Genomic DNA, 23,846 nt, shown 5'->3' on the forward strand with positions numbered 1-23,846 from the left:
GCACCAAATAAATAAATACAATACAAGAATTCAATAATTTAAAAAATAAAGGAATTTAAATAAAAAGTAAAACAAATGTGGCAAAATATATTTTTTGTGACTAGCAGCACAGAAAACCTAGCAGGTAAAATATGTACGCAACCACGATTACAGTCTTTAATCTTCGTTACAAATTGGCAACATCGTAAAATCACATAACCTCAATTGTCTCTATCTACATGTAAAAATGTTCAAAAAGTAAGTTAATTCTTATAGAAATACAAGTTTTTCGCAACAAAATCAATTTTAGATTCGATGAAAAGGACAGTATTTCCGGAGTGCTTCAATTAAAGTCGTCCGTGCAAAAAGGAATCAGGACAAAATTGATCGAATCGTATCCGCATCTTGAGCACCACATAGATGCGATTTTACCAAAAAAAGATGCACTGAGAATAATTAAATGGTAATAACAATCCAAATATTCAATTTATCTTCTAATCAAATGCATATTTCAGCCATGATCACATTGAAATAATAGTAAACACAGCTGGTGAACTGTTATTCTTCAGACAGAGAGAGAGCCAATGGATGCCCACATTAAGACTGTTCCACAAATGTAATAATTTGTTTTTTCTTATTATTATAAGATGTCAATATTTGAAGTTTTAGATCCATTCTTTTTACCAATGCAGCAAGTTGACAAGGGGGCCATAAGGTTTGTATTAAGTGGAGCAAATATTATGTGTCCAGGTCTAACTTCTCCAGGAGCTCAAATGACTGATGTTCCTAAAGACACAGTTGTGGTAAGTTGACATTGTAATTAAATATTTCATTATTTCAAATGTGTCTATTTTTAGGCAATCATGGCCGAAGGTAAAGATCATGCTCTGGCCATAGGAAAAACAACTTTATCAACTGAAGATATGTAAGCTTTTTTTACACTTATTTATTTTTTTTTACTTTGATGTATGCTTTCCAGCTTGAAAGTGAACAAAGGAATTGGCGTTGAAAACTGCCATTATTTAAATGATGGACTTTGGCACATGAAACCTGTAAAATAATTATTTTGTATAATATGATGCAATTAAATTATGATTTGTATATGGTTTTAGATTTATTTATCCTCCTAATTAATATTCTAACAAGTCTTTTGTTATTAAAAAATAATATATATCGTTTTAGGTTTAGTAATGTAGCCCTTCATATTAATTTAAAACAAAAAATTAAAGAACTAATTTTTTCAATTAAAAAAATAACGATGTTGCAAGAAAATAGTTTTAACTTGCAGTTCTCTCGACGTTTGGGGGAAATCAATAATAAATTAGATTTGTAGAGATGTGTCGGTATTTTAATACCGCGATTTTAGAACTGCATATTTGTGGAACGAAATAACTAGTTACTGAGTTATGAGGCGACTCCCTAAATCGCTCTCATCAACGAGAGTCAAACCGCGAAAGTTTCCTTCGTTATCGTTTCAGAGAGTTCCGTTTTATACTTCGCGGTTCAAAAATACCGGCACTAATTTTTCTAAAAAACACTGATTCGAAGTAAATTCGTAAATTGAAAATTACGTCTTACCTAGGCCTAAAATATTTCTGTTTTGTTTATATTATACAAATAAATCTCATCACACCCATAGGGGCCACTCATTAATTACATACCAAAAGGGGAAGATGGTTTCCCAAAATTTGTCCATGCCATTAGCTAAATACAGTTTAAAAATATTAAATGCGATTAGTTGGTTGAATTAGACTTTTTGTCACCTTTTTAATAAGGAGTCATATTGACGTGTTTCGGGAAGTTTTCGAAAAATTATTCAATTCCCTGGTAGCGAATTTATTCCATTTAAAGTCTCCACCCTGTATAATACGTATAATGAGGCAACTGGTAACTACGGCAAATATTTGACGGGTTGAAAACAAATCGATAACCAGATAATTCGAATATCAAACAATTTATTTTTATCGTTATCGAATCTGTGAGGTCACGGATTCATAATTTGAGTTATTGTTACCTGTGGGTCCGTGTATCTCTCGGGTTACGTACAGGTTATATTTATAAGGATTATTAGTATTAATATATAAATAAAAGAAATACAAATTTAATTAAACTACTATATTTGACACAATTTATATAACAGAACTGAACTAATAAAGATTAATGTATCTTGACTTAATGGGCAAAATATGAACAATCCTTATCTGTCGCGTCAAAATATGAAACAACAATGAAATTGGAAAAAAATTAAGGCTTACACATTTCTTGGAATAACGAGTATATGTGGAATTACATTTAAATTCCTGACTACTTCCTGATTTTTGGTATGGATATTCGAATATCTATACGATTTTACCCGTTTACACGTAATCTTCCCTGGCATAGTTTGGTCTTGCGGTGCCTTTTATGATAATTTATAATAATTCGCCAACTGGCCACGTGCCTTGCAACCTCCAGACCTCTTATTCTGGTAATTATTTTATGTGTTGCTAAACGATAGGATGTGCGTGTGATCGCCAGACAGAAGTGTTACATCTTTGACCTTTTAATTAATTTATTTTTAAATGGAAACTACATTAAATTTTAATGGTGTCGACCCACTACAAAGTCGAAAGGGGTTTCTACTAAGACCTGATTTCGTTTTGCTCAAGATCATGCTCACTGAATCAAAGAATAGTAGATTGATATAATTTTTATTGAGACTTTTATATAAAAATAACGATCCTGCTTAGACTAGATGTCATAGGGAGACAAGACCATACAAAAAAAATTGTTGTACCCACTGAGAAACAGGGTGGTGACATGGGGATGCTTCTTTGCCTCTGCAGTAGGGAATCATTATCGTATAGGGCGTTTAATTTATATAACAGTTTATTTTTAAGGTGTTTCAAGATGCCAATGATCAAAAACACAAATTCAAAATTGTGACGTACTGGTTAAAAGAACAAAGCATCGATATTTTGCCTTGGCCTTCTCAATTTCCAAATATCAGCCCTAAAAATTATACAAATTTTAACAAACTCTTCATAGCAATTCAAGAAGCTTTGAGGAATATAAGCAAGTCGTATATTTGGAAATTACTCAACACTATACGTCGGAGATGTACTGACAAAATAAACATTACTCATTTAGTCAATATAAATTCCTTACAAAATTAAAGTAGCTAAAGATTTTTCATGATGATTTTAATATTATCTATTCTTTGTTCGAGATCAATGTACGAAATTCATACTACGTTCGATCGTTTGCATCCGTAGGATAGTATTTTGAACGCCCGACACCATTTGGACCAGGTGAAATTTTATGGTACCTAATAGTTAATTCGAAGGTTCTAGACTATTACAAGTTCTATATTCATACGTATACTTTATAATATGAATTATTTTTTTTATATAAAAAGTTTTAAATACAAGAAATTTTATTTAAGTACAAATATTGTTGACGATTAAAATTATTATCGATATCAGATAGGGTACGATAAGCTAGTTAAACAAAAATTATCTTGTTACATTTATATGATTTTCTAGAAGTGAATTATGACTAACAATTCTGCGTAAATTATTTTTTCTATCTTTTTTGTTATAAAATCCTATGCATATTTTTGTTTACTTGTGAACAAAAATATTTCTTTAGACAATATCTTTGCACATATACTAACTTTTCATAAACTATGAAGAATAGAAAAAAATAAGTTATCAGAACTCTTACATTCATTTTATTAATCAATAATTACAAAAAATATATTTAAAAGTGTTCATAAATGTCAATAAATCAGTGTATGTGTATTAAAAGAGTCAAGATAGTACTAGAATTAAAATAAAATTTATGAACGCAATTCTTAAAATTTGACCTGAATCATAAACCTAATAAAACAGTATTTCGTAAACATTCTATAAAACTATATCTCCACACCTGATATCGACCTTATCTTATGATTTCCCAATTGTCTCTAACAAGTGCCAAGATAAGCCATTGTTCGATAGAGATTCAAGTGTAACAGACGGTTTTGTAAATTAATCCTAGTTTTAACGGCTATGTCCTTTTGTGTTTGACAATATGAACTTTAAGTTTATATTTTTGTTCATTTTTCTAACTACCAGCGTCCTTGCTCAAGACGACGACGTTGAACAACTTCAGAATCTCGAAAGCGACACCGGAAATGAAAAACCCGCCCCAGAACCCGAGGATAACGATAAAGGTATTGTTTCATATACAGTTTCTTGCATTTTAAACCTATACTAAACGCATATTATAGAAACTCCAACTAACACCGACCCCAATCCTATAAATGATCCTCCGAAAGTCCCCGAGACTGAAGTGACCCAACAGGCTAGTGATAACCCACCAGATCCTCAACCACAACCTACTAACGATGGTAGTAACAACGCGCAACCACCAACTAATGATGGGCAAAATGATGATACCAATACGGAAGTCGAAGCTGTTGAGGGTAAAGATGTCTCAAAAATTAAAGGGAAACATGGTAGGAGCGGGAGATTATTGAACTACGATTTTACAGATGGAAATTATGGTTAGTGAAATGCTTTTTCGCCATACCTTTAACTCTTATCTATAATTTTATTGGGGCGCCATATTTGGGTGCGGTTACGAATCAAATTTGCTTTAATTATTATTATTATTTTGCATGTGCTTACTTGTGAATGTTTATATTTTAATTTATTGTTTCATATAAATTCTCATAGAACAAGGATATGGTTTTATAATTTTCATTTTATAACTGAAAACTTTATGAAATATGTGGTTTTTTCTACAAGAGTTGATTTTTCAATTTTTCTTTATAGTTATTTAATGAGCAAAATTTATTATTTTTAATAATCATAAATCTTGATATTGATTGAAAATTGAAATTTTTTATAAATAATGTTATTATTTTAATTAATTTAACAAGCTGTTTGTTGTTTCGCTGCTTCTTGTTTTTATAACAAATGGGATAGGTACTGACTTATGATTTTTAATTAATTTAATAACCATATTTTTGTAATGTAGCTGTTTGTGAAACTATCTATTATTGATTGAAATGAATAATTTCTAAAAATAAATTTGTATTATCAAGATAAAGAAAGTCAATAAGGATTAATCAACATCCACTTTGCACGTTTGCTCAACATTTGACGAGATAAAATCAATATTTCACATTATTAAATATAAACATATAATTTGAAGACGACAATAAAAGTGTGCTCAATTTTAATGTATAAACTATATCTAAAAAGATTAAGGACATTAAAAGGATTAAGCTGCAGCCAGCCTAAATGAATATGAGCACATAAAACATTTTCTTTACCATTTTCATTTCTTGGTGGTAAAAATTAAGTTTCTTTTAAATTTTTCTGCTTTGATCTAAATTAAACAGTTATTAATAAATTTAACCTATTTTTAAAAAAAAAATTGCCAAACGTCTTTAACTATAATTATCAAATACAAGATCACTGTGTAAATATTCAGAGTAAACATTAAAAATGTAATCAACATGTAGTACAAATATCTTTCATGATTTTTGTTTAACCTGGTTTATCTTGTCCTAGATAAAAATGGGAACCGTGTGATTGTGTTTTCGGTTGTCTGAACCTAATGAAAAATAATCTAATAAATTAGCTCAGCCAAAAAATTGTTGCTTTATTGCTTTTTTGGTAATAAATTTAATTCTTTTTAATGTTACGATTTTAAAATGTTGAAAAAATTATTGCTCTTGTTCCTATCCAGTTTTCTAAAAATATAGATAGTTTAAATATTTCGTAATATTAATATGTATTTATTTTTATTCCAGACCCCATGACGAGCAATGTTGCTCCCACAGACGATTACCTTAAAGGTAATATAGCCAACCCCTATAGAATAACTGAACAACGCCTGAAAGAAATAAGAGCACTTAAAATGTACCCTTATTACAATAGAGGTGGTAACGTTGATGATAAAGGAGACTATCAAACTGCTATTCAACAATCCACACCACAGGTCTTCAAAAATTTGAACTTCCAACTTCCTTTCTTCGGATTCAGATTCAATTATACCAGAGTGTCACTGAATGGCTATTTAGAATTTAGTGATCCACCACCGGTCTATGAAAATTATCCTTTGACATTTCCTAACAAAAATTGGCCTAAAGAAAATGATCCTTCATTTATTGGTACGAAATAATCCGACCTAATCAAAGCTAAAATGGATTTATTAATTATTAAATTACAGGTATTTGGTTCTCCAAATGTAAAATTGGTAAATTACAAGCCAGCGATGTTGACCAGAGAGATCCGGGTGTTTACTTTAGAATGGAAAGAGATCTTAGGGGAAGGACTGACAGGCTTGGTGTAGAATTGTACGAAAGAGTTAAATGGGACATTCGCGAAAGTATTGTGGGTTCAGATACATTCGACCCCAAACACATGATAATTGTCACTTGGAAAAACATCACCTTTAACGGTGCCTTTTCAAATGCTATTTATCAGGTACTGGCTAGTTTTTAAATTAGAACGTATAATTTCATAAATGTCCTGTCAATTATTTCAGACAAACACTTTCCAATTGATACTGGCGACAGATGAAGTCTTTACATACGCAATTTTCAACTACAACTTACTCACATGGACAACCCCCACTGATGCCGGAGGTTCTTCGGATAGAGGCGAAGGAGGTACAGCAGCATTAGTTGGATTCAACGCGGGAAATGGTACTAGAAGTTACGAATACAGACCCTACAGTCAGAATTCCGTAATCAGAGATCTATCTTCAACCGGGTGGGCGAACGGTTTTCCTGGAAGACATATTTTCAGAATAGACGAAGACATTTTATTGGGAAATTGTAACAAAGATATAGGTAAATATTATTGTTCCGTCCTTTCTCCATCTCTTTAATATCACTAACACACTATCACTTGCAGACGCCGCTAATTTACCATTGGTATTTGCACCGGAAAGTGGTAACATGTTGGGAGGCACAATCGTTAACATTACCGGACCCTGCTTTACTCCAGAGGTACAAGTAAGATGCGTTTTTGATGTAGGAAACGTCGTTTACGGAGTTTTCATCAATAAGAACAGAGTGGTATGTGTTCAACCTCGAATACTGATTGAGGGTTGGATAGATTTAGAAATTGCTGTTGGTAACGACAACTTTAAGTACAAAGGGAAATATTATGTCGGTGAGTTAAATAAAATTTGGGTATCATAAATTGATAATTAATAAATTTGTTATTTTTTTATTTTTTAGAAAACCCTGCCACTGCAGCACAAAAAATATTTTTTAAAGATAAGAGCATCTATGATAAAGCGCCAAGGGAGATTCCCATAACTTGGAATCCCCAAAATTTAACGACAAACACTGCCGCCACCCTCCATATGTCAATTTGGGGTTATAGAGAATCAAAAAGACGTCCTGAGTTTCTTTACATTGGAGAACTTGCCAATGGAGTGTCCAACCAAGGTTTTTATAACATCCAGCCATCCGATTATAGGAACGTTAGACACCAATATATGGACGATATCACATTTGGATTCATCCAAATCAATGTATCTGAGCCGTTCGTAGCTACCGTACAAAAGGATAACACAATAACTACTCAAACTATAGATATAACCCATGTTATTTGGAGTCGGCCGGTTCCACTACAGTGGTATTTTGCGGAACAATGGAGAGACAAATATGGTGAAAAATGGCCTGTAGCCCTTTGCGATAACTGGCTAATGAACGACAGATACTTAAAAAATTTCGCTCATGAATTACCAATGTGTCCATGTACTTTAGAACAAGCTTTAGCCGACAAGGGTAGATTTTTACCAGATTTAGAGTGTGATAAAGACACAAATCGAGACTGTCCTTACAACGATAAAGCTGTACATTGCGTCAAAACTGGTTCTCCTACGTAAGTACTAGTACTGATCTCTAATCGATACTGAAATAAATCTCGCAGTAAAGAATTATCTCTTAAAAATGGTATGTTTGTAAAATTATATTATACATAGAGTGATAAAATGATATTTAGAAATTTAATTTACTCAAAATATTTTTGTACAGAAGTAAAAATGTATTAAACAAAAAATTATGTTTGTAGTTTGGAAGGAGCAGAACAACAATGCTGTTACGACAAGAATGAGTACCTAATGTTAACCTACGATCAGCAATGGGGATCTACTCCACGTCGGTGTCACAATCTTGGCCTCTTACCATGGGATGAAAACACTAAAGTACCAACGCTTTCACAATGGTACCACGACATTATACCCAAATATATGTGTTGCTTGTGGCAAGAAGATCAGTCAGTTAGTTGTGAAACTCTGCGGTTCGAGAGAAGACCCACACAAGACTGTGTGGCTTATCAAGCACCAGGAATTGCTGGTATTTACGGAGATCCTCATATATTAACATTCGACGATTATGCATACACGTTTAATGGCAAAGGAGAGTACGTTTTGTTGAAAACAGTGGACAAACAAAACAATTTGGAAATTCAAGGAAGATTTGAACAGATGCCAATCAACGCATTCGGAGAAGTTAAGGCAACTCAATTGACTGGGGTCGTTGCTAAAGGAAATTCTTCTACTATTATCGAAATAAGGAGAAGACCGCATGAAGCCAGATGGAGATACAGATTGGATGTTATTGCCAATGGAAAAAAAATTTACTTCGACAGACCTTCCTTGAAGTTCCAACATTATCCAGGTAAAATTTACAAAAAAGACAATTTAAATATTCTATTTTTATTCATTTTTTTCTATATAAATATCAGGAGTCACTGTTTACACCCCAAGCTACATCTATAACCAGTCTGAAGTTATTGTTATGTTTGACACTGGTGCTGGACTAGAAGTTGTTGAAAATGAAGGTTTTCTATCTGCCAGAGTGTATCTTCCTTGGACATTCATCGTAAGTGTTCGTTCTCATTATGAAATAGAATATATTAAACTAAATAAAAATTATTTTGGTTTTAGAACAAAACCAAAGGATTATTAGGAAACTGGAGTTTCAATCAATTAGATGACTTTGTTTTACCAGATGGTTCCGTTGCACCCATGACATTAACTGATGATTCAGTAAGTCAAGACATGAAACCTTTCTTCGAGTTTGCTCAAAAGTGGATGTTAGACGATACAGAAAGACCAAACATAGGACGTTCTATGTTCTTTAGAGAATTTGGTCGCACTGCTGCCACTTATAACAACGTAACTTGGCAGCCTCAATTCAGTTTGGACCCCTCAGTAATTTTACCTCCAAATCTTACCATGTATAGAACTGCTGCAAGCGAAGTAAGTGAAACATTTACAAAAATCGACTCAATTATTCCTCCATTACTTTTAAGGTGTGTGTAGAATTAAACCGAGAATGTTTATATGATTACGCGATGACACTGAACAAAGACCTGGCTCATTATACCAACAATTACAAAGCTTCAATTAAAAAATTAAAGGAAATCACAAGAAAACAGGTTATAACTTGTGGCGTTCTCGAGACGCCTAGATTCGGAAGGAAGAGTAACTACTTCTTCATTCCGGGATCTAAAGTTACATTTGAGTGTAACACTGATTTTGTATTAATTGGGGACTCCAGAAGAACTTGTATGCCAAATGGGCAATGGGACATACCAGAATATGGATATACTTACTGCTTACGTGAGTAAATAACTACTTTTTTACAATTTCGAAATTATTAATGACTAAGCAACCCTCGTAATAATAAATACAAATAATGCTTTATATATATATAGGTCAACAGGAATATTCGTCAAGAAAAGCTGCAATCACATGGGGCATAATATTAGCTGTAATCGTACCAATAATACTATTATTGCTGTTCATTGGATACCGTTGGTTCAAAAGTAACGCAGAGGATGACGGTAACAATACTATTTTAAAAGGAAATCCATATTCTCGAAGTACCACGAGTTTGAGTAGATCAGCACCAGTTAAAGAAGTAAATAATTCTGACGAAGGCGAGACCGATGAGTCAACTGAAGATGAAGATATTATGACAAGGCCGAGATCTAATTCATCGAGTTCTAAAGGCAGCAAGAAAAGAAGGAGTTACGATAAAACATATAGAACCCACGAACCTTTACCAAACCGTCCTAACATAACATTTCCGGAAAAACCTATAGATGGAAATGATGAGTACTTCCAGTTTTCTCCAAGTTCGAGTGTAATAGGCTCAAACAAACCTGGGAACAGTACTTTAATTCAATTTTCGCCTATTTCCAGTCCAGAACCTACTGATAAAAATGGATTACGAGCGAATAAACCTAGAACTGAACGGTACAGCAGTCAGAGCAGTACAGTCACAGATGTGTGACAAAATGACTTTAACTAGCTTGTGAAATTAGATTTAAATTATTATTTGGAATTAGACTGTTTTGTTAATAAAGCAAAAAATATTAAACTGGAAGCTATATCCTTTTCACACGCTAGGAAAAGTTAGATTATTGGTACGAAACAGCAATACTGGTCCTAAAATGTGGAATGGATATACAATTTTATTTCCAATATACATAGTAGTATCTTATACTCACACAACAGTTATTCTCGAGAAAATTTAACGTTGTGTTTGTTTGAATCTTATAGGGCAACAAGAATATTCTCAGAGACAGGCAGGAATTGCGTCGGGAATAACGTTAGCAGTTTTGATACCATTGGTCATTCTATTCGTCTTCCTTGCATATAAATACTTGCAAAACAAAAAAAAGGAACAAGAAGAGGAATCAACAGAAAAAGAAAAAGAACAATTGTAAGCATTTACTTGACAACTTATTAAACATTATTACGTTTATAATTTTCTTCAGAAAAGCCAAACAAGCGGCAAATCAACAACTAGCAGCTCCATATCCGGATGACAGCGATGATGACTACAGTATTAGAAAAGATCAGCACGAAGACGAAGAAAGTAACGTCAACAGCGTTGGTGGAAGAGAAACGACAATAGATTAACGTGTTAATTTAAGATATATCTATTTATTTAACTTAATACTGCCAATATTTTTCATGGTGTTTAAATTGCTTAAAAAAGTACAAATGCAAAATTTAGATATTTATTTTAAGTGTAACATTTTTGGTTAGATTTTTAATAAGAATAATATGTATATATTTATTAAGGGATAAGAAATATGGTAATTTTTTACATTTATATAAGAAGTATGTAATATAAATAATATGTAACTCTAACTCTATTAAATTTGATCTCTTCTAAATATTGAGCAGATATAAATATTGTTTAAATAAATGATTTGACTTTATTATTATAATATTTGGAACAAAACATCAAATGTAAAATCAAAACTATTCGTGACATGCAAGTTATTACATAAGCCCACGGTGTTATATATGGAACTCAAAAGTACTTTAAAAATATGTTTTTTTTTTAACTTTTCAAGAAATATTTATATATATGCATATATTTATTAGATTATATTTTAATATATTCTTTATAATTTTACATTGAATAAATTAATATTATTTTTTTTTTTTTTGGAAACTAAGTTATGATTAAAAATGACAACGTCGCAAATAAAATCAACATATTTGAATTAAAAAACCGAAACACTAATGGTTCTGCCTAAACTTCAATATTACAAAAGCAAAATTTCCCAAAAATATAGATTTCATTTTAACAAATAATATGATTGTTGTTACCAAGAAATAATATATTTTGTATTGGCAACATTGAAATTGCTATATGTCTCAAATAGTAAGTGTATGGTGGTACAAAATTTTCTTCAAAGTTTTGGATTACCTCTGAGAGCGTTTTATAAAAACACAATTGTAACTCGAGTCGTTAAAGGAATAGCGACCAAAAGCTTGCCAACGTTTTATCGAATTCCTAACCTAAAAGTATCCGTCTCATGGGATTTATTGAAGATGAACTCAATGAGGTCAAGAGATTGTGTGAAAATGTTGTGCCTGGAACAAAACTGGTGTCTTGTGTTAGGTCAATGGTCCGGGCCGAAATAAAACGGACAGATTTTAAAAAAATTGTTATATGCATGCAATTCACTGAAAATTATCCCCATAGTCCATTATTGCTTGAATTAAAAAGTAAAACACTTTCAGAGAAGCTTTTACAGGGTCTATCCAATGTTTGTGAGGCTGAGGCCAAAAAATATTTAGGTAAAGCTCAAATTTTAAATGTAATTAAGTTTTTAAGAAATTTTATTGACGAGAATCCACTGTCATGTTGTTATGATGAAATAAACGTTTTGAAGAAAAGTCTGAATGAAAAGGATGAATTCAAACTAAAACAAAAATCTTCCAGTATTATTTTAAAAGTTAACAATAATCAATATTATTTGAATTGTAAAATTGGAATCCCTGACAATTATCCTCTTACTAGTGTAGAGTAAGTTATCATATTTATTTATAAATAACACATGTAATTCTGGAGTATTATACAGTATTCAAGATGTCCAAACAAACTTCTCACCAATCTTCAATACACACATGGTGTGCCAAGCAAAAGAACTGGCAAGAAGATGTGTTGAGCCACCATTAAAGAAAAAGCCAAATGAACCACCCTTTGCTCCAAAACCCTCCTTAAAAGTCTCTGTTGAATTCCTAATAGACTGTGTGAAGAGACTGCCTAATGAGAATTGTCAGTTTTGTAACAAAATATGTTTTCCCAAAAATCCAGAGGTAAGAATTTATATTCCTTAAAATATTTTCATTCAATTTGTTTTCCTTTAGGAATTGGAATTGGACGAGAATTCACCAAGGCACATTGAAAGGGTGTACTGTGGCCATTTATTTCACCAGGAATGCTTTTTCAAATTCATGAAGACACCACCATTTGGCAATAAGAAATGTTCGACGTGTGGGAACCGAATCCATCATTTCAAGTGGACATTGACAGATAAATTGGCGGAAGATCGATGGGCCCATGAACAGGCAAGAGAGCGAGAACTGCAAGAAGTCACTGATTTTTTCAAATGACTTCTAATAGAACAATTTTTGTATGTTTTCATGTAATCAAATGAATTTTTGATATTTAATCAATCATGTTTATGGAAATAATCATCTTATTTTGTGATAAAATTAACAATATAAGTATACCATTTTGAATAATTTGTTTTATTTTCCCATGTATTTCAGTATTATGAACCGATATTGAAATGTATTGACTTGTATAATTGTATAAAAAAGTTACATAATGCATTTTCAAATACTGATGAATGACTAATTAATTATGTTACTTATCAAGAAGTTATAGATAAAACGAAATAAAACATCGAGTAAAATTTACATCGATAGCAAAATACCACCGAATAATTTATTAACACAAACTTTCACAGTACATTATTTTTAGTGAGACATTGACTAATCTAAGTGTATAGGAAAATTAAACTATTCTTTTTTTGTAACAAAATACTTGAGAAAAATACAGTTGGACATAAAATATTATAAAATGAGAACACATTTTTATAAAAGTATATATAGTTTAAAAGCTCAATATGTTGGTCAAGAGCTAACAGACAAATGGGGATGCTAACTGATGAGTTGCTATCGAAATAAATAAGGTTTTTGGGAGTACTGTGACTAAGTTTGCTACCTGAAGATCATCATTGGCATCGCCACTGAAACCGTCGTTTAGCCCTTAACTAGATACAGTCAGGTTTTTTAATATTTCAATATTCTTTTGTAAGTGCGGGTGTGGTACTTTTTATAGTACACATCATTCAAAATTGTTTGGGGGGTCATCAATTATATAAACTTACAGATCTACATCACGTTTAAAATAAAATTATTTATAAATCATATTTCATTCACACATGAATCTATGAACAATTTCACTAATGCATTGGTTGAATGTCACATTTAGACGACAGAAACAACGAAAGAGCAGTTCTCCTGACTAAAAAGTTGAAAAATCAATCAATTACAGTCAAGACAAACATAATGTATAATTAATGTATAAACAGGACGTGTTGTCCCTGTATAATTTAATAACTTATCCATATGTAAAAGTTTCCTAAATAAATCTGTCCTTTTTTTAATGTTTTCCTCTTTTTTTGTGGTTTTCAATTGTTTTAATCGTCGCCTTCCTCCTCTTCCGATTCTGCCTCTTGTAGCCACGTCAACCAAGTATTTACCTGGAATACAATTTTCAAATTTTATGGTCTGTCAAGCGTCTAAAAAATTCAATGTATACCTGAAAGAGTGCCTGACCCTTGCCGGGATAAGCGTCGGTCACGTCCTCCTTCCAGTTAAGGAACGCCTCCTCATCGACGATCTCCAAGTCGTAGAGGGCCATGAACCAGCGCAGCAGCTGCCCCCGAGGAAAACCCAGAGCGTAGAAGTGCACCTGCAACGAGTACACGGCCACCAGCTGGAGGGACGGCCGGTCCCTCAGAAACGCGTGCAGTATCGGCTGGTACCGGACCAGCATGCTCTTTTCCTTTTCCGTCACCTGTTTTTCGTCACCGTTCGAGGCGGCCGCCTCGTTCGTGATGTACTTGAGTAGCACGGTCATCAAGGCGTTGATGAAACCGGGGTCGGTGAAACTGCTCGCGTCCAAGTTCTCCTTGATCCACTTATAGAAGGTCGACGGGTTCGGATCGGCCTGCAATTGCTTCAGCAAGTCGGCCTGGATGCGCAGCAGCGGATACAGGAACGTCAGCTCGCGCTCCTCCAGGATTTCGCTCAACCGTTCTTTAGTGCGGTCGTTCTCCGGTAGTTGGGTCAGCAAATTCACCTAAAAACGGGTTTTTAAATAAACTACTGTAAGTGGAATGGTAGTATGTACGCGTACCTTGCTCTTGTTGAACAGCTCGGAAAGTTCGCTGCGCCCGCGCTTCTTGTGTATGTATTGGAGGACCGACAAGAAGAGTGGGTAGTGGGTACCGTTTTCGGTGAGCACGGCGACGTCAGCCAACAGCACGAGATGCTCGGCGACGGCCATAGCCAGTAGTACGGAGGCCGATGAAGTGGCCTTCGCTGATTCCCCGGTACCGCGCTGTTCCAACACCGAACACAACGACTTGAACGCCTCTTGCACAGAATGCCCATTTACGGCGTTCTCCTCCTTCAGGTTGCTCAGGTATTTGATTAATTTCTCCTGTTCCACGTCTGGAAGTTAATAAAAATAAAGTTATCCCAGGTGCCCGACTAATTCGGAGTTTTTACAAGTTTATCGGGTCTACTCTGACATTAGCTATCTTATTAAAACACAAAAAAATTAAATGAAACAGGAGTATTTTTAATTTTGTGTGAAAACATCCTTAAAAATCCACTGTTGTGGATACGTCACCAAATAAAAAGCATGTTCCATCCGAAAAAATCAAATAATGCGTCAATTTCAAGAAAAATAATTTTATATGGTTATACAAATCAAAAATGTCTACCCATACATTATGTATTATATTTAAGACATACCAGATTTTTCTAAAGCGGTTGTCAGGCCGCTCAGGATAAGATCCTTGGCGAATTTTTCGGGAATCTTGTGCTCTTTGTATGCATTAATAGCTTGTTTAAGGTCAATGTCTCCTCGCCAGTACTCCTCCAGCAACGTGTTGAACTTCTTCAGAATTTCCTCTTTACTAGGACCCTTGTCTTTTTTGGATTGCTTTGGCCTATCGGCAGGAATCTGCTTGATGGGTAGTGGTTCCTTGACCAATGACGACGATTGTTTCACGTTGTTGTGCGTCAGCATGGAGGGTGGTGGTGGGTCGATGGTGGCTGCCGGACCGGTCGACATCGGTCCCCGGTTGCTATTCACCATGTTGTTTGATTTGACCGACGCCTTGTTGAATAGCATTGTTGTCGGTCTCAACTCCATTTCGCTCATCTCCTCTTTCGAAACTATAAGGCTCTTCTTGAAACGTGGCGCCAAATCCTTGTTTGATTCTGATAAAAACGAAGCGGTTTTATTATATTGTTAATTGTTAAGACGTTTAGAATGAACTCACGATTGTTGTATTGTGAGTTGTTCTGCATGTTCCTGTTGTACTGGCCGCGCTGGTTGTTGTAGCTGTTGTAGCCTCCGCCGCTACGTTGGTTGTTGTGGCCGCGGTAGCTGCCGTCGCGCGGGTTGCCGCCGCCGCCCCCGTATCCGTTGGTCGACGACGAGAAGGGCGGTGGTGCTATCAAATTGGATGGTGGCGCCAGATTGATGATCGAGAACTGGTCGTCGAATCCGCTGCGCGTCTTCATCGGATGCCGGAACAGCTCCGACATGGCGCTAGACCGGTCTAGGTCGCGCTCGTTGTTTCGGTCCCTTCTGTACTGCGGCGGGCGGTCGTCCTCCGGCGGCCTGATCTGGTTAATGGGCACCGGTCCCTCGACTAAAGCCGCCTTGCGCGGTATCCATCCGTCCTGTCGCAGATCGATCACGTCCTTGAGCATGAACCGTATGCGGGCGGGCAGCTCGTGGTTCTCCGCCAGTACGCGCATCCGCCCGAAGTACTGCTCCATCAACTTGCGGCCCTTGTCCGAGTCCAGGATGCGACCGCAAGTGCGCATGATCTGGCACAGGCACTCGAGATCTTCCGACGGGTCGTCGCCGCCGCCGCCGTCCCTGCCACGTCGGACCACCAACAGCTCCTATGCAAAACGAACAAAACGGGATCAGCATAATCCAACTGGTACCAATATTTTGTAAATCTAATACATAATCGACACTACTTTTGATTTTTATTAATTTTTCTTCTAAAACTATTTGACATTTTGTTCCATATTTAATTTAATCAAAACAAAATCTTGTAAATTTATGCAATAATCAAAAATGAAATATATTTTACCCGGGATATTATATTAAGTTTATTAAAAATGTATAAGAAAAAGATGATAAAATAAATAAGTAAGCAGGAAATCAAAACTACCTGTATGCATATGTGCAGGATGTTTTCCGACAGGATCTCCAACTTTCCGAGCTCGCCGATGAACTTGATGTTGCCGAGCATCTTGCGCTTGGCGAGATAGCGCCGCTCCTCCTCCTCCTCCTCGGTGAGGTTCTCGCCGCTGAGCGCCCCATGGCTCGCCTGCTCCAACGCCTTGGCCCGATTCTCGAATTCGAGTTTGCACTTGTTGAGAAGTAGCACGCGGAACGTGCACGGTTTACCTTCCGGTTCGAAGTTGGGTGCTTCCTCTGTAAGTCGCTTGCAGAGCTGCGCGTACATAGACGAGTACTTGGGTTCGTCGAGCGCCTTCTCGAAGATGAGATAGATGACGCCCCTCAGGATGACGCTCGACTCCAGGTCGATGCGCAGCAGGTCATCGCTCAGCTTCTTGAACTTTTCGGGCGTGAGCTTGTTGAGAATGCCGCGAACCTTGCGGAACACCTGAAACAGGTTTTTGTGACGTCACTCGACTTTTCGCCGCTCACGTTTTATTGTTTATCGGTCTGAAAACAAACAAACAATTGTTCGAATCAATAAATGTGCTTATTTCTCGTTACGAATTTCCCTCGGAATCTAACAGTTTATTTCAGAATTACACAGTATCAAAAAAAAAAGGTAAATGAATTTTTAACTGGAAAGCTTGGATAAAATGCTGAATATAATTTAAACTTTACATATGAACAAATTAATGAAATTAATTTAATAGTTGGATACCTTAACGCTTTATTAATATGCTTTCTTCTATTAAGTAAAATACTTGTTATTATTGTATTATACTTTGTGAAACAATGGTGCCTTTAAGGCGACATATTAGAATGATTCGATTAAGAAAATACCAATTAAGTATTTTTCCTTTTAATAATATTCAAAATTGAAATTAATTTGTATCATGTAAATATCCAGAGGTAATTAAAGTTTTTTGTGAGATTTAGTAGATACAGTCCATCAATATTCGTAAAACGAACACTCTGTATCATGTCATGTCAATCATTTTTGTCAACTTGTGGTGCTTACAAGTGTGAGAAAAGATTTAGCCAACTATTTAAAAGTTGTCACCACATTGTATATTGAAGGGAGGAGATGACGTCAGTGGGTATCTCTTACCTGGTCGTTACGGGCCTCTGGCGTGACGGCATCCTGGTGTCGCAGAGTAGATGGCGGGACCCAGCGTCGTTTGGCGGGGGGAACACTGTCCTTCCCCGAGACACGAGCTTGTGGCCCCGTTTGCCTGGGGCTCTCCGTTGTGCTGTTGGATGGACTTGCTAGCCTCTAAATCGCGTCCCCTCGCCGTTCCTCCTCACAATCCGTCTCTCCTGTCTGTCTCACGTACCGTCCTGCGTTTGTGTGTTTGCTTAGTAATTCGGTTCTGATCTGCAAACCGCTACACCGCTAACCCTCTATCCACCAAAAACTTGCTTCGGCCCGAGTCCTGTACAAATCACATTTAATTATTAAACACTTATTTAATTACCAACAAGTCGTGTAGCAAACACCAAGGAAACAATATACAAAAAAGGTCAAATGTACAAAAAAAGCAGCCTTCAACACAAAACTCGAACGAATTATACAATCGCATTCGCATTAAACTAATTACATATTAATTTACTTAATTAAAAAGAATAACCAACGAAGAAAATCAGTAATCAGTAATTTTGTATAGAGAAGTGATCTCATTTCCTGGAAATAATGCACGGTACATAATTTTAATGATTTGTTCCTATAACATATTTTTCAATAAGGAACTACTTTTGTATAAATTATAATGGAAAATTGAAATGAGTTCCCTTTAGGTATTAATGCATTTTTAATACAGCTAATGTATTTAGATTTAGTCAAGGTCTCAGAACTGTTATTAATAACTAATTGCAAGGTCGGTTACATTTTGCAAGACACTAAATATAATATCCTCTTTGTATTTTTTAACTGCACAAACATTATCTATTAAAAGTGCCTTGTGAAATAAAATAAAAAGTTGTAATGACGGATAATTTTAAATATTCGTTTAGAAAACCTGCAAACAGTGAATAAAACATTGGAAAATCGTATTTGTTTAAAGAAATTATCTCAACATTAACCGAATATCACCGATACACGGTGTTATCGAGTTCAACGTACTTCTAGGTCATAAAAATGACTAATTTCAGCGGACGTGTAAATAAAACAAATAAAATTCTGACATGTTTTGACTTTGCATATCATTATCAAAGTTTAATAGTATTTTTGAATCAGTCACGAAGAAAAAATCAATTAGATTATCTACTGATGTTCATGAAACATGAAAAAATATGTACATTTTAATATCCTACCGATTTAATTACTTTAAGTAAAAAATGAGTTGCAATATAATATTCTGAATAATTTTAAAGCGGTGTCATTGAAAAATGCAGCGCGTGTTCAACAGGTAAAACGAGCGATCGAAAACCGGGAAAGCATCACGAAATGAGTCACGGATACGTGAAATCTCCACGCAGGTAGAGAGACGAGGCAGATGCATTTTCGAAAATGGCGAAGAGAGAACGCGCGAATTCGGCCTTAAAAATAAGGTCGCCAGCCGAACTGGGTCATATCGTCAGCACCAGAACCAGGTTTTATCGGCTAATTGTTTAAACTTCGTTATGAGCGAGGGAACGTTGAACAATAACTTTATTATACAAATAATACTAATACTAATAATACTGTATTTTTAATTGAGACATTTAAAAATGATAACAACTAGGATATTGTATTAAAAATCATATTTTAGAAAAACGACAAAACTACATCATTACATTTGTAATGTCTAATTTTAGAAATCCCATTATAGATAAATGAATAGGCGAATAATTAAAAAAAACTTAAGGTAAGTGATAAGTTCATAAAAATTTACTTTACTTTACAAAAATTAGCAACTGTGCCACGAAATTTATTTTGTTAATTCAAAAATATAATCAATGAATCAATAATGAGCACATTTATTAAGTTGATACATAAATTTATTTCGCTTTGTTATAATTAAACAAAATAACGTCTTATTTAAATGTGTACCAATAATAATGTATTTATTTGTATAAATTTGAATTGAATGATTTATAAACTGATAAAATTCTACTCATAAGTTACTAATGTAAAATACATTTAATAAAAGAACATTTTGAACCAGTTTAAATAACATTTTAGAAGCATCCAATTTTTTAAATTAACACCTTAAATCAAAAAATTATTTTATCCATTTTTTGTGTTTAAAACAGTTTTAAGCAATAAAACAAACAATTTTAACAATATAAAATATATTTAATAGGATAAGTGTTACAAAAAGAAAAAGAAATTTAATGTAATTTGTTTTTAAATGCATTTATAAGATAAAATCTTCGTCTGTTAATTTTGAGGCTGTTGTTTAAATTTGTTTTAAACAATGAAACATATTTTTTTTTTGTGAATTAATGTTATTAATTAATAGTGGACATAAAAACATGTTCAAATCGTGAGTTAGTAAGGCAGTTAGGTTGGGAGCCTGTGCAATATTAAAAAATTTAAGCTGTGAATCATAGATTATCAGGACACAATATACAAAAAAACGGGCAACTCAGAACCGGCCGCTAGATAAACAAAATATTGGATTATTTATAGTTAAGAAAATATGGAAAGTAACAAAGAACAACGGTATATTTTAACCCGTGCGGCGTAAAATATGGACATTAAACTGAGGATTTTGGACACGAGAGCGGAGAGTTAAATAAACTAATGACCGTTGTGGGAGCATCAAATTATTTAAACAATGGTCGGTCAGGGGATCGGGCGATTGACCACCGGCGGAATGTTTTTTCGTCGTCTTCGTCACCTGGACAGGCCAACAAAGATAGGTCGGTGACCGGAAGGGAGTCGAACGGAGTGATTTCAAGGTCCCCGACACATGTTTCCTCCTATTGTAATAATTCGGGCCCCAAAACTTCGCGATTTTGAACAGGTGTCCGGGACAAAGAAAAACCGTCCTCGCAAGGACATACAGGATTGCATTCGACTTGATCGCAACCCTGAGAGGTAAATAATCGAGGAGAAGCGACATTTGAACGGATCGAGTTGATGCTTTTGTTGCGAGTTGGGCGAACAATGAAATGCGAATGTACGGATTCTAGAATTTTGACGAAAGGTCATGCAACGCTTTGCCACAAATTCCGGGAATTCTGTCGAACTCGTATCGACTGTATCGCTCCAGACATGACGCACATCGGATTCAGACAAAAAATCCATTCCGAGAACGGTTTCGTGGAAAAAACGCAAGCAAACACACACAAGCGCACTATATTTCACTTACCAGCGATGAGAGGATAAATTATAAAACAAACTAGTGTAATTGCACAAGGACCAAGCGTGTTAATATTGAAATAAAAGTGGTAGAAAATGCACTTACTGGCCGTAGCTTGTTGTTTGTAAGGTGCACTGACAGAAGGTCTTTGCAAGACCCAATCGGACGAATTCGTCGACTTCCGATACCAATTCAGAGTCTCACACAACCAAAATATCGCCCTGGATTTAGTTTTCGCTTAGTCACAACCTCCCAAATATTGTATTAAGATTTTTGATTGTTGAGTACCGCAACACAAAAAATATACTTCAAAACTGACAAGCTAAAAAGTGTCTGAATTGACAACTGAAGCGCCGCTGCCAATTACCTCGCTACGATGCCAAACGTTGTTTCCGGGCGCCAAATTCAAATCGGACGCCCGTGTCCGAGTAAACCACAACCACTAATACAAAATTAATTGCTTATTCTTCAAAATAGTTTAATATTTTGTTATTAGTTTATTAATTATAAATTATTAGAGATATAATAATCCTACCTGTTCAAATCATACAAAACTAAAATTTTAAAATACTCAATTATTATAAATAATGACATTTAATTTTTAACGTTATCTTTAATACGTAATTAAATTACATATATTCTATTATTCTTATAAGTTTAACATTACGTAGACAATTAAAAAAATATATTCTGCAATTTACATTATGTATGTTTAAAAAAATTTTGCCCACGTGTAATAATAAAAACAACGAAATGTAAATCATGTGTAAGGAAATATGCAAACTATATTTTGAATTTATTTACATTTACTTATTACATTATAAAAAATTTAGGCTCAGTATCAGATTGACTATTGCTATGAAAGTTATGTAGCATACAAAATTAAACAGAACATTATTTTCTTCATGCTCATTATGAGTATTTACACAATGGATAAAATTTGCTCCTAAATTAAAAAACTTGTCTATCTAATAATTTTACAAAAATGTGATGCAACAGATCCTTTTCCACAAATTTGAGTAATCAAATACTTTCAGTTTTATTTCACTTGCCTTATTTTCTTTATTAAGTTGTGCAAGTTTTAAAGAGATTTCCAAAATTTTCAAAAACTACACAAAATTTTAGGCCATTAAAATATAAGTATTTAAAAATTAATTCAAATTCTCCCAGTTTAAAGATTCCCTCACAAATACTAAATGAAAAATGATTTTGGAAATTTTTTTATAGTTTAACTTGATTGACGCAAATGTATTTACAGAATATAAATAAATATTTGGACTGATGCACTGGAGGGCGGCCTCTATATGTGAATTGTTTAACTATTAATAAAATTACTTATAATGATTACAGGAACCTGTACAGTCGAAATTACTTTACTTTTATAATTATATGTTTCTATTTTAGATAGAGCCAGTATACGACAAACAAATATTTAAATATGAATAAGGGTCGCAGAAATATGTTTACTGAATCGATTCATTTAAACAGAATCGTTTCGGATGTATAAAATCGTTTCAATGTTTTCGTTTTGGTTTTCTTGTTTTAATTAAAACAATTTATATAAAAATTTATATACCCATAAAAATATTCTTTTTTATTTTTTGAATGATTTCTAAATAATTAACGAAATATTCAAGCATGACTAAAAATTTTGTATAACTTGTTAAAAAATAGGGTAATAGAATCCGCGACTATAAGAATATTTTAGCGCATGCGTCAACTTGATTTGAAATCATATGTTTAGGATTTTATACCGAATAGTTGCCAGATTTCAGTTTTAAGAATATTTTCTTAAAACTGAAATACATATTTGTAAAGAAAAATGTTATTAAATCTTTAGGTGGTTGAATTCTAAAAAAGATAAAATTTGGCTAATCCTACTTAGATAGGTAAATTTATGCAGGGAAATAATTAAAAAAAAATAAAAACACAAAAATATATTATTATTAATTTTTTTTTATTATTATTAAATATTTTTTGTTATAATATAATATATATTTTATAACAAATAATACAACACAACAAAAACAAATCTATTCCAGTGGATATTGCTCCTTTTACATTTTAAAATACTCAGAAACACATTGCAATTTTTATATTTATTTCTCCATATAAATAAATAAATAAAATTTATCAATAAATTGGAAATACGTTAAAAAAGAATAAAAATACATTTTTAATTAAATACAATACGATTATCTATATAGTAAAATAAATTAAGATTGTATTTACTAAAAAAATAATGGTAATAATAAAAATGTACTGTTTTAGAAATACAACACCCAAATAATCTATAAAGTAAAATAACTTAAAAAATAACTAACAATAAATTAAAAATCATCTTACCAAAGGAGTAAAAATATAATGTTTTAAAAATGAAAATAATCTGTAAAGTAAAATATATTAAATGAGCATACCAATAAATTAAAAATGTAATTATCAGAAGAATACGATTAATATATTGTTTTTATAACAAGGGGATTATAACCTGTAATGTAAAATATTTTAATTTATAAGCAGCAATCATCTAATTAGAAGAAAGAATATACTTACTAAAAATAAATACACTATTTTAACAATAATTCAGTCACAAAGAATGCAAACCTTTACGAAGAACAATTCGAATATTTTTATCGTTACAAAGCGACAACACTGCACTATAACCTGTTCAGGCACGAAACCAGTACCACACGGCGCATGCGCTAGAAAATGTACCTGAGAGTCGGGGATTCCGCAAGATTACCAATTTAAATACCAATAAA

The 23,846-nt window shown here is 33.7% G+C and overlaps 4 protein-coding genes across 6 annotated transcripts; 3 read left to right on the forward strand and 1 right to left on the reverse strand.

Annotated features, from left to right (window-relative positions):
* Positions 1-160: 160 nt before the first annotated feature.
* On the forward strand, positions 161-1,080 carry LOC109608928 (malignant T-cell-amplified sequence 1 homolog). The gene is made up of 6 exons (XM_020025489.2): positions 161-237; positions 290-442; positions 495-595; positions 649-782; positions 837-904; positions 959-1,080. Exons 1-6 carry the CDS (start codon positions 227-229, stop codon positions 1,038-1,040), a joined length of 549 nt encoding a protein of 182 aa, XP_019881048.1. The 5' UTR covers positions 161-226; the 3' UTR covers positions 1,041-1,080.
* A 2,907-nt stretch (positions 1,081-3,987) lies between these two features.
* LOC109608973 (protein mesh) lies at positions 3,988-11,213 on the forward strand. Of its 3 annotated transcripts, XM_049969827.1 has the most exons (13): positions 3,988-4,174; positions 4,232-4,507; positions 5,765-6,124; positions 6,184-6,440; positions 6,502-6,808; positions 6,873-7,133; positions 7,202-7,853; positions 8,043-8,650; positions 8,718-8,854; positions 8,920-9,234; positions 9,288-9,597; positions 10,543-10,705; positions 10,761-11,213. In XM_049969827.1, exons 1-13 carry the CDS (start codon positions 4,033-4,035, stop codon positions 10,903-10,905), a joined length of 3,933 nt encoding a protein of 1,310 aa, XP_049825784.1. In that variant the 5' UTR covers positions 3,988-4,032; the 3' UTR covers positions 10,906-11,213. The 3 variants fall into 3 exon arrangements, with proteins under 3 accessions (XP_049825784.1, XP_019881100.2, XP_049825785.1); XM_020025541.2 differs by lacking the exons at positions 10,543-10,705; positions 10,761-11,213 and adding an exon at positions 9,693-10,360; XM_049969828.1 differs by lacking the exons at positions 4,232-4,507; positions 10,543-10,705; positions 10,761-11,213 and adding an exon at positions 9,693-10,360.
* A 415-nt stretch (positions 11,214-11,628) lies between these two features.
* Positions 11,629-13,032, forward strand: LOC109608922 (uncharacterized). The gene is made up of 3 exons (XM_020025480.2): positions 11,629-12,310; positions 12,366-12,603; positions 12,655-13,032. The coding sequence occupies exons 1-3, from the start codon at positions 11,817-11,819 to the stop codon at positions 12,898-12,900; spliced, it is 978 nt and encodes a 325-aa protein (XP_019881039.1). The 5' UTR covers positions 11,629-11,816; the 3' UTR covers positions 12,901-13,032.
* A 168-nt stretch (positions 13,033-13,200) lies between these two features.
* LOC109608970 (eukaryotic translation initiation factor 4 gamma 2) lies at positions 13,201-21,404 on the reverse strand. The gene is made up of 8 exons (XM_020025536.2): positions 21,190-21,404; positions 17,907-18,231; positions 16,785-17,243; positions 15,873-16,506; positions 15,340-15,810; positions 14,717-15,033; positions 14,117-14,659; positions 13,201-14,057 (listed from the first exon to the last, which is right to left on the reverse strand). Exons 3-8 carry the CDS (start codon positions 17,079-17,081, stop codon positions 13,995-13,997), a joined length of 2,325 nt encoding a protein of 774 aa, XP_019881095.1. The 5' UTR covers positions 17,082-17,243; positions 17,907-18,231; positions 21,190-21,404; the 3' UTR covers positions 13,201-13,994.
* Positions 21,405-23,846: the final 2,442 nt, after the last annotated feature.

The sequence above is a fragment of the Aethina tumida genome, chromosome 7 (genome assembly GCF_024364675.1).
Source record: "Aethina tumida isolate Nest 87 chromosome 7, icAetTumi1.1, whole genome shotgun sequence".
Classification (NCBI taxonomy): Eukaryota; Metazoa; Arthropoda; class Insecta; order Coleoptera; family Nitidulidae; genus Aethina; species Aethina tumida.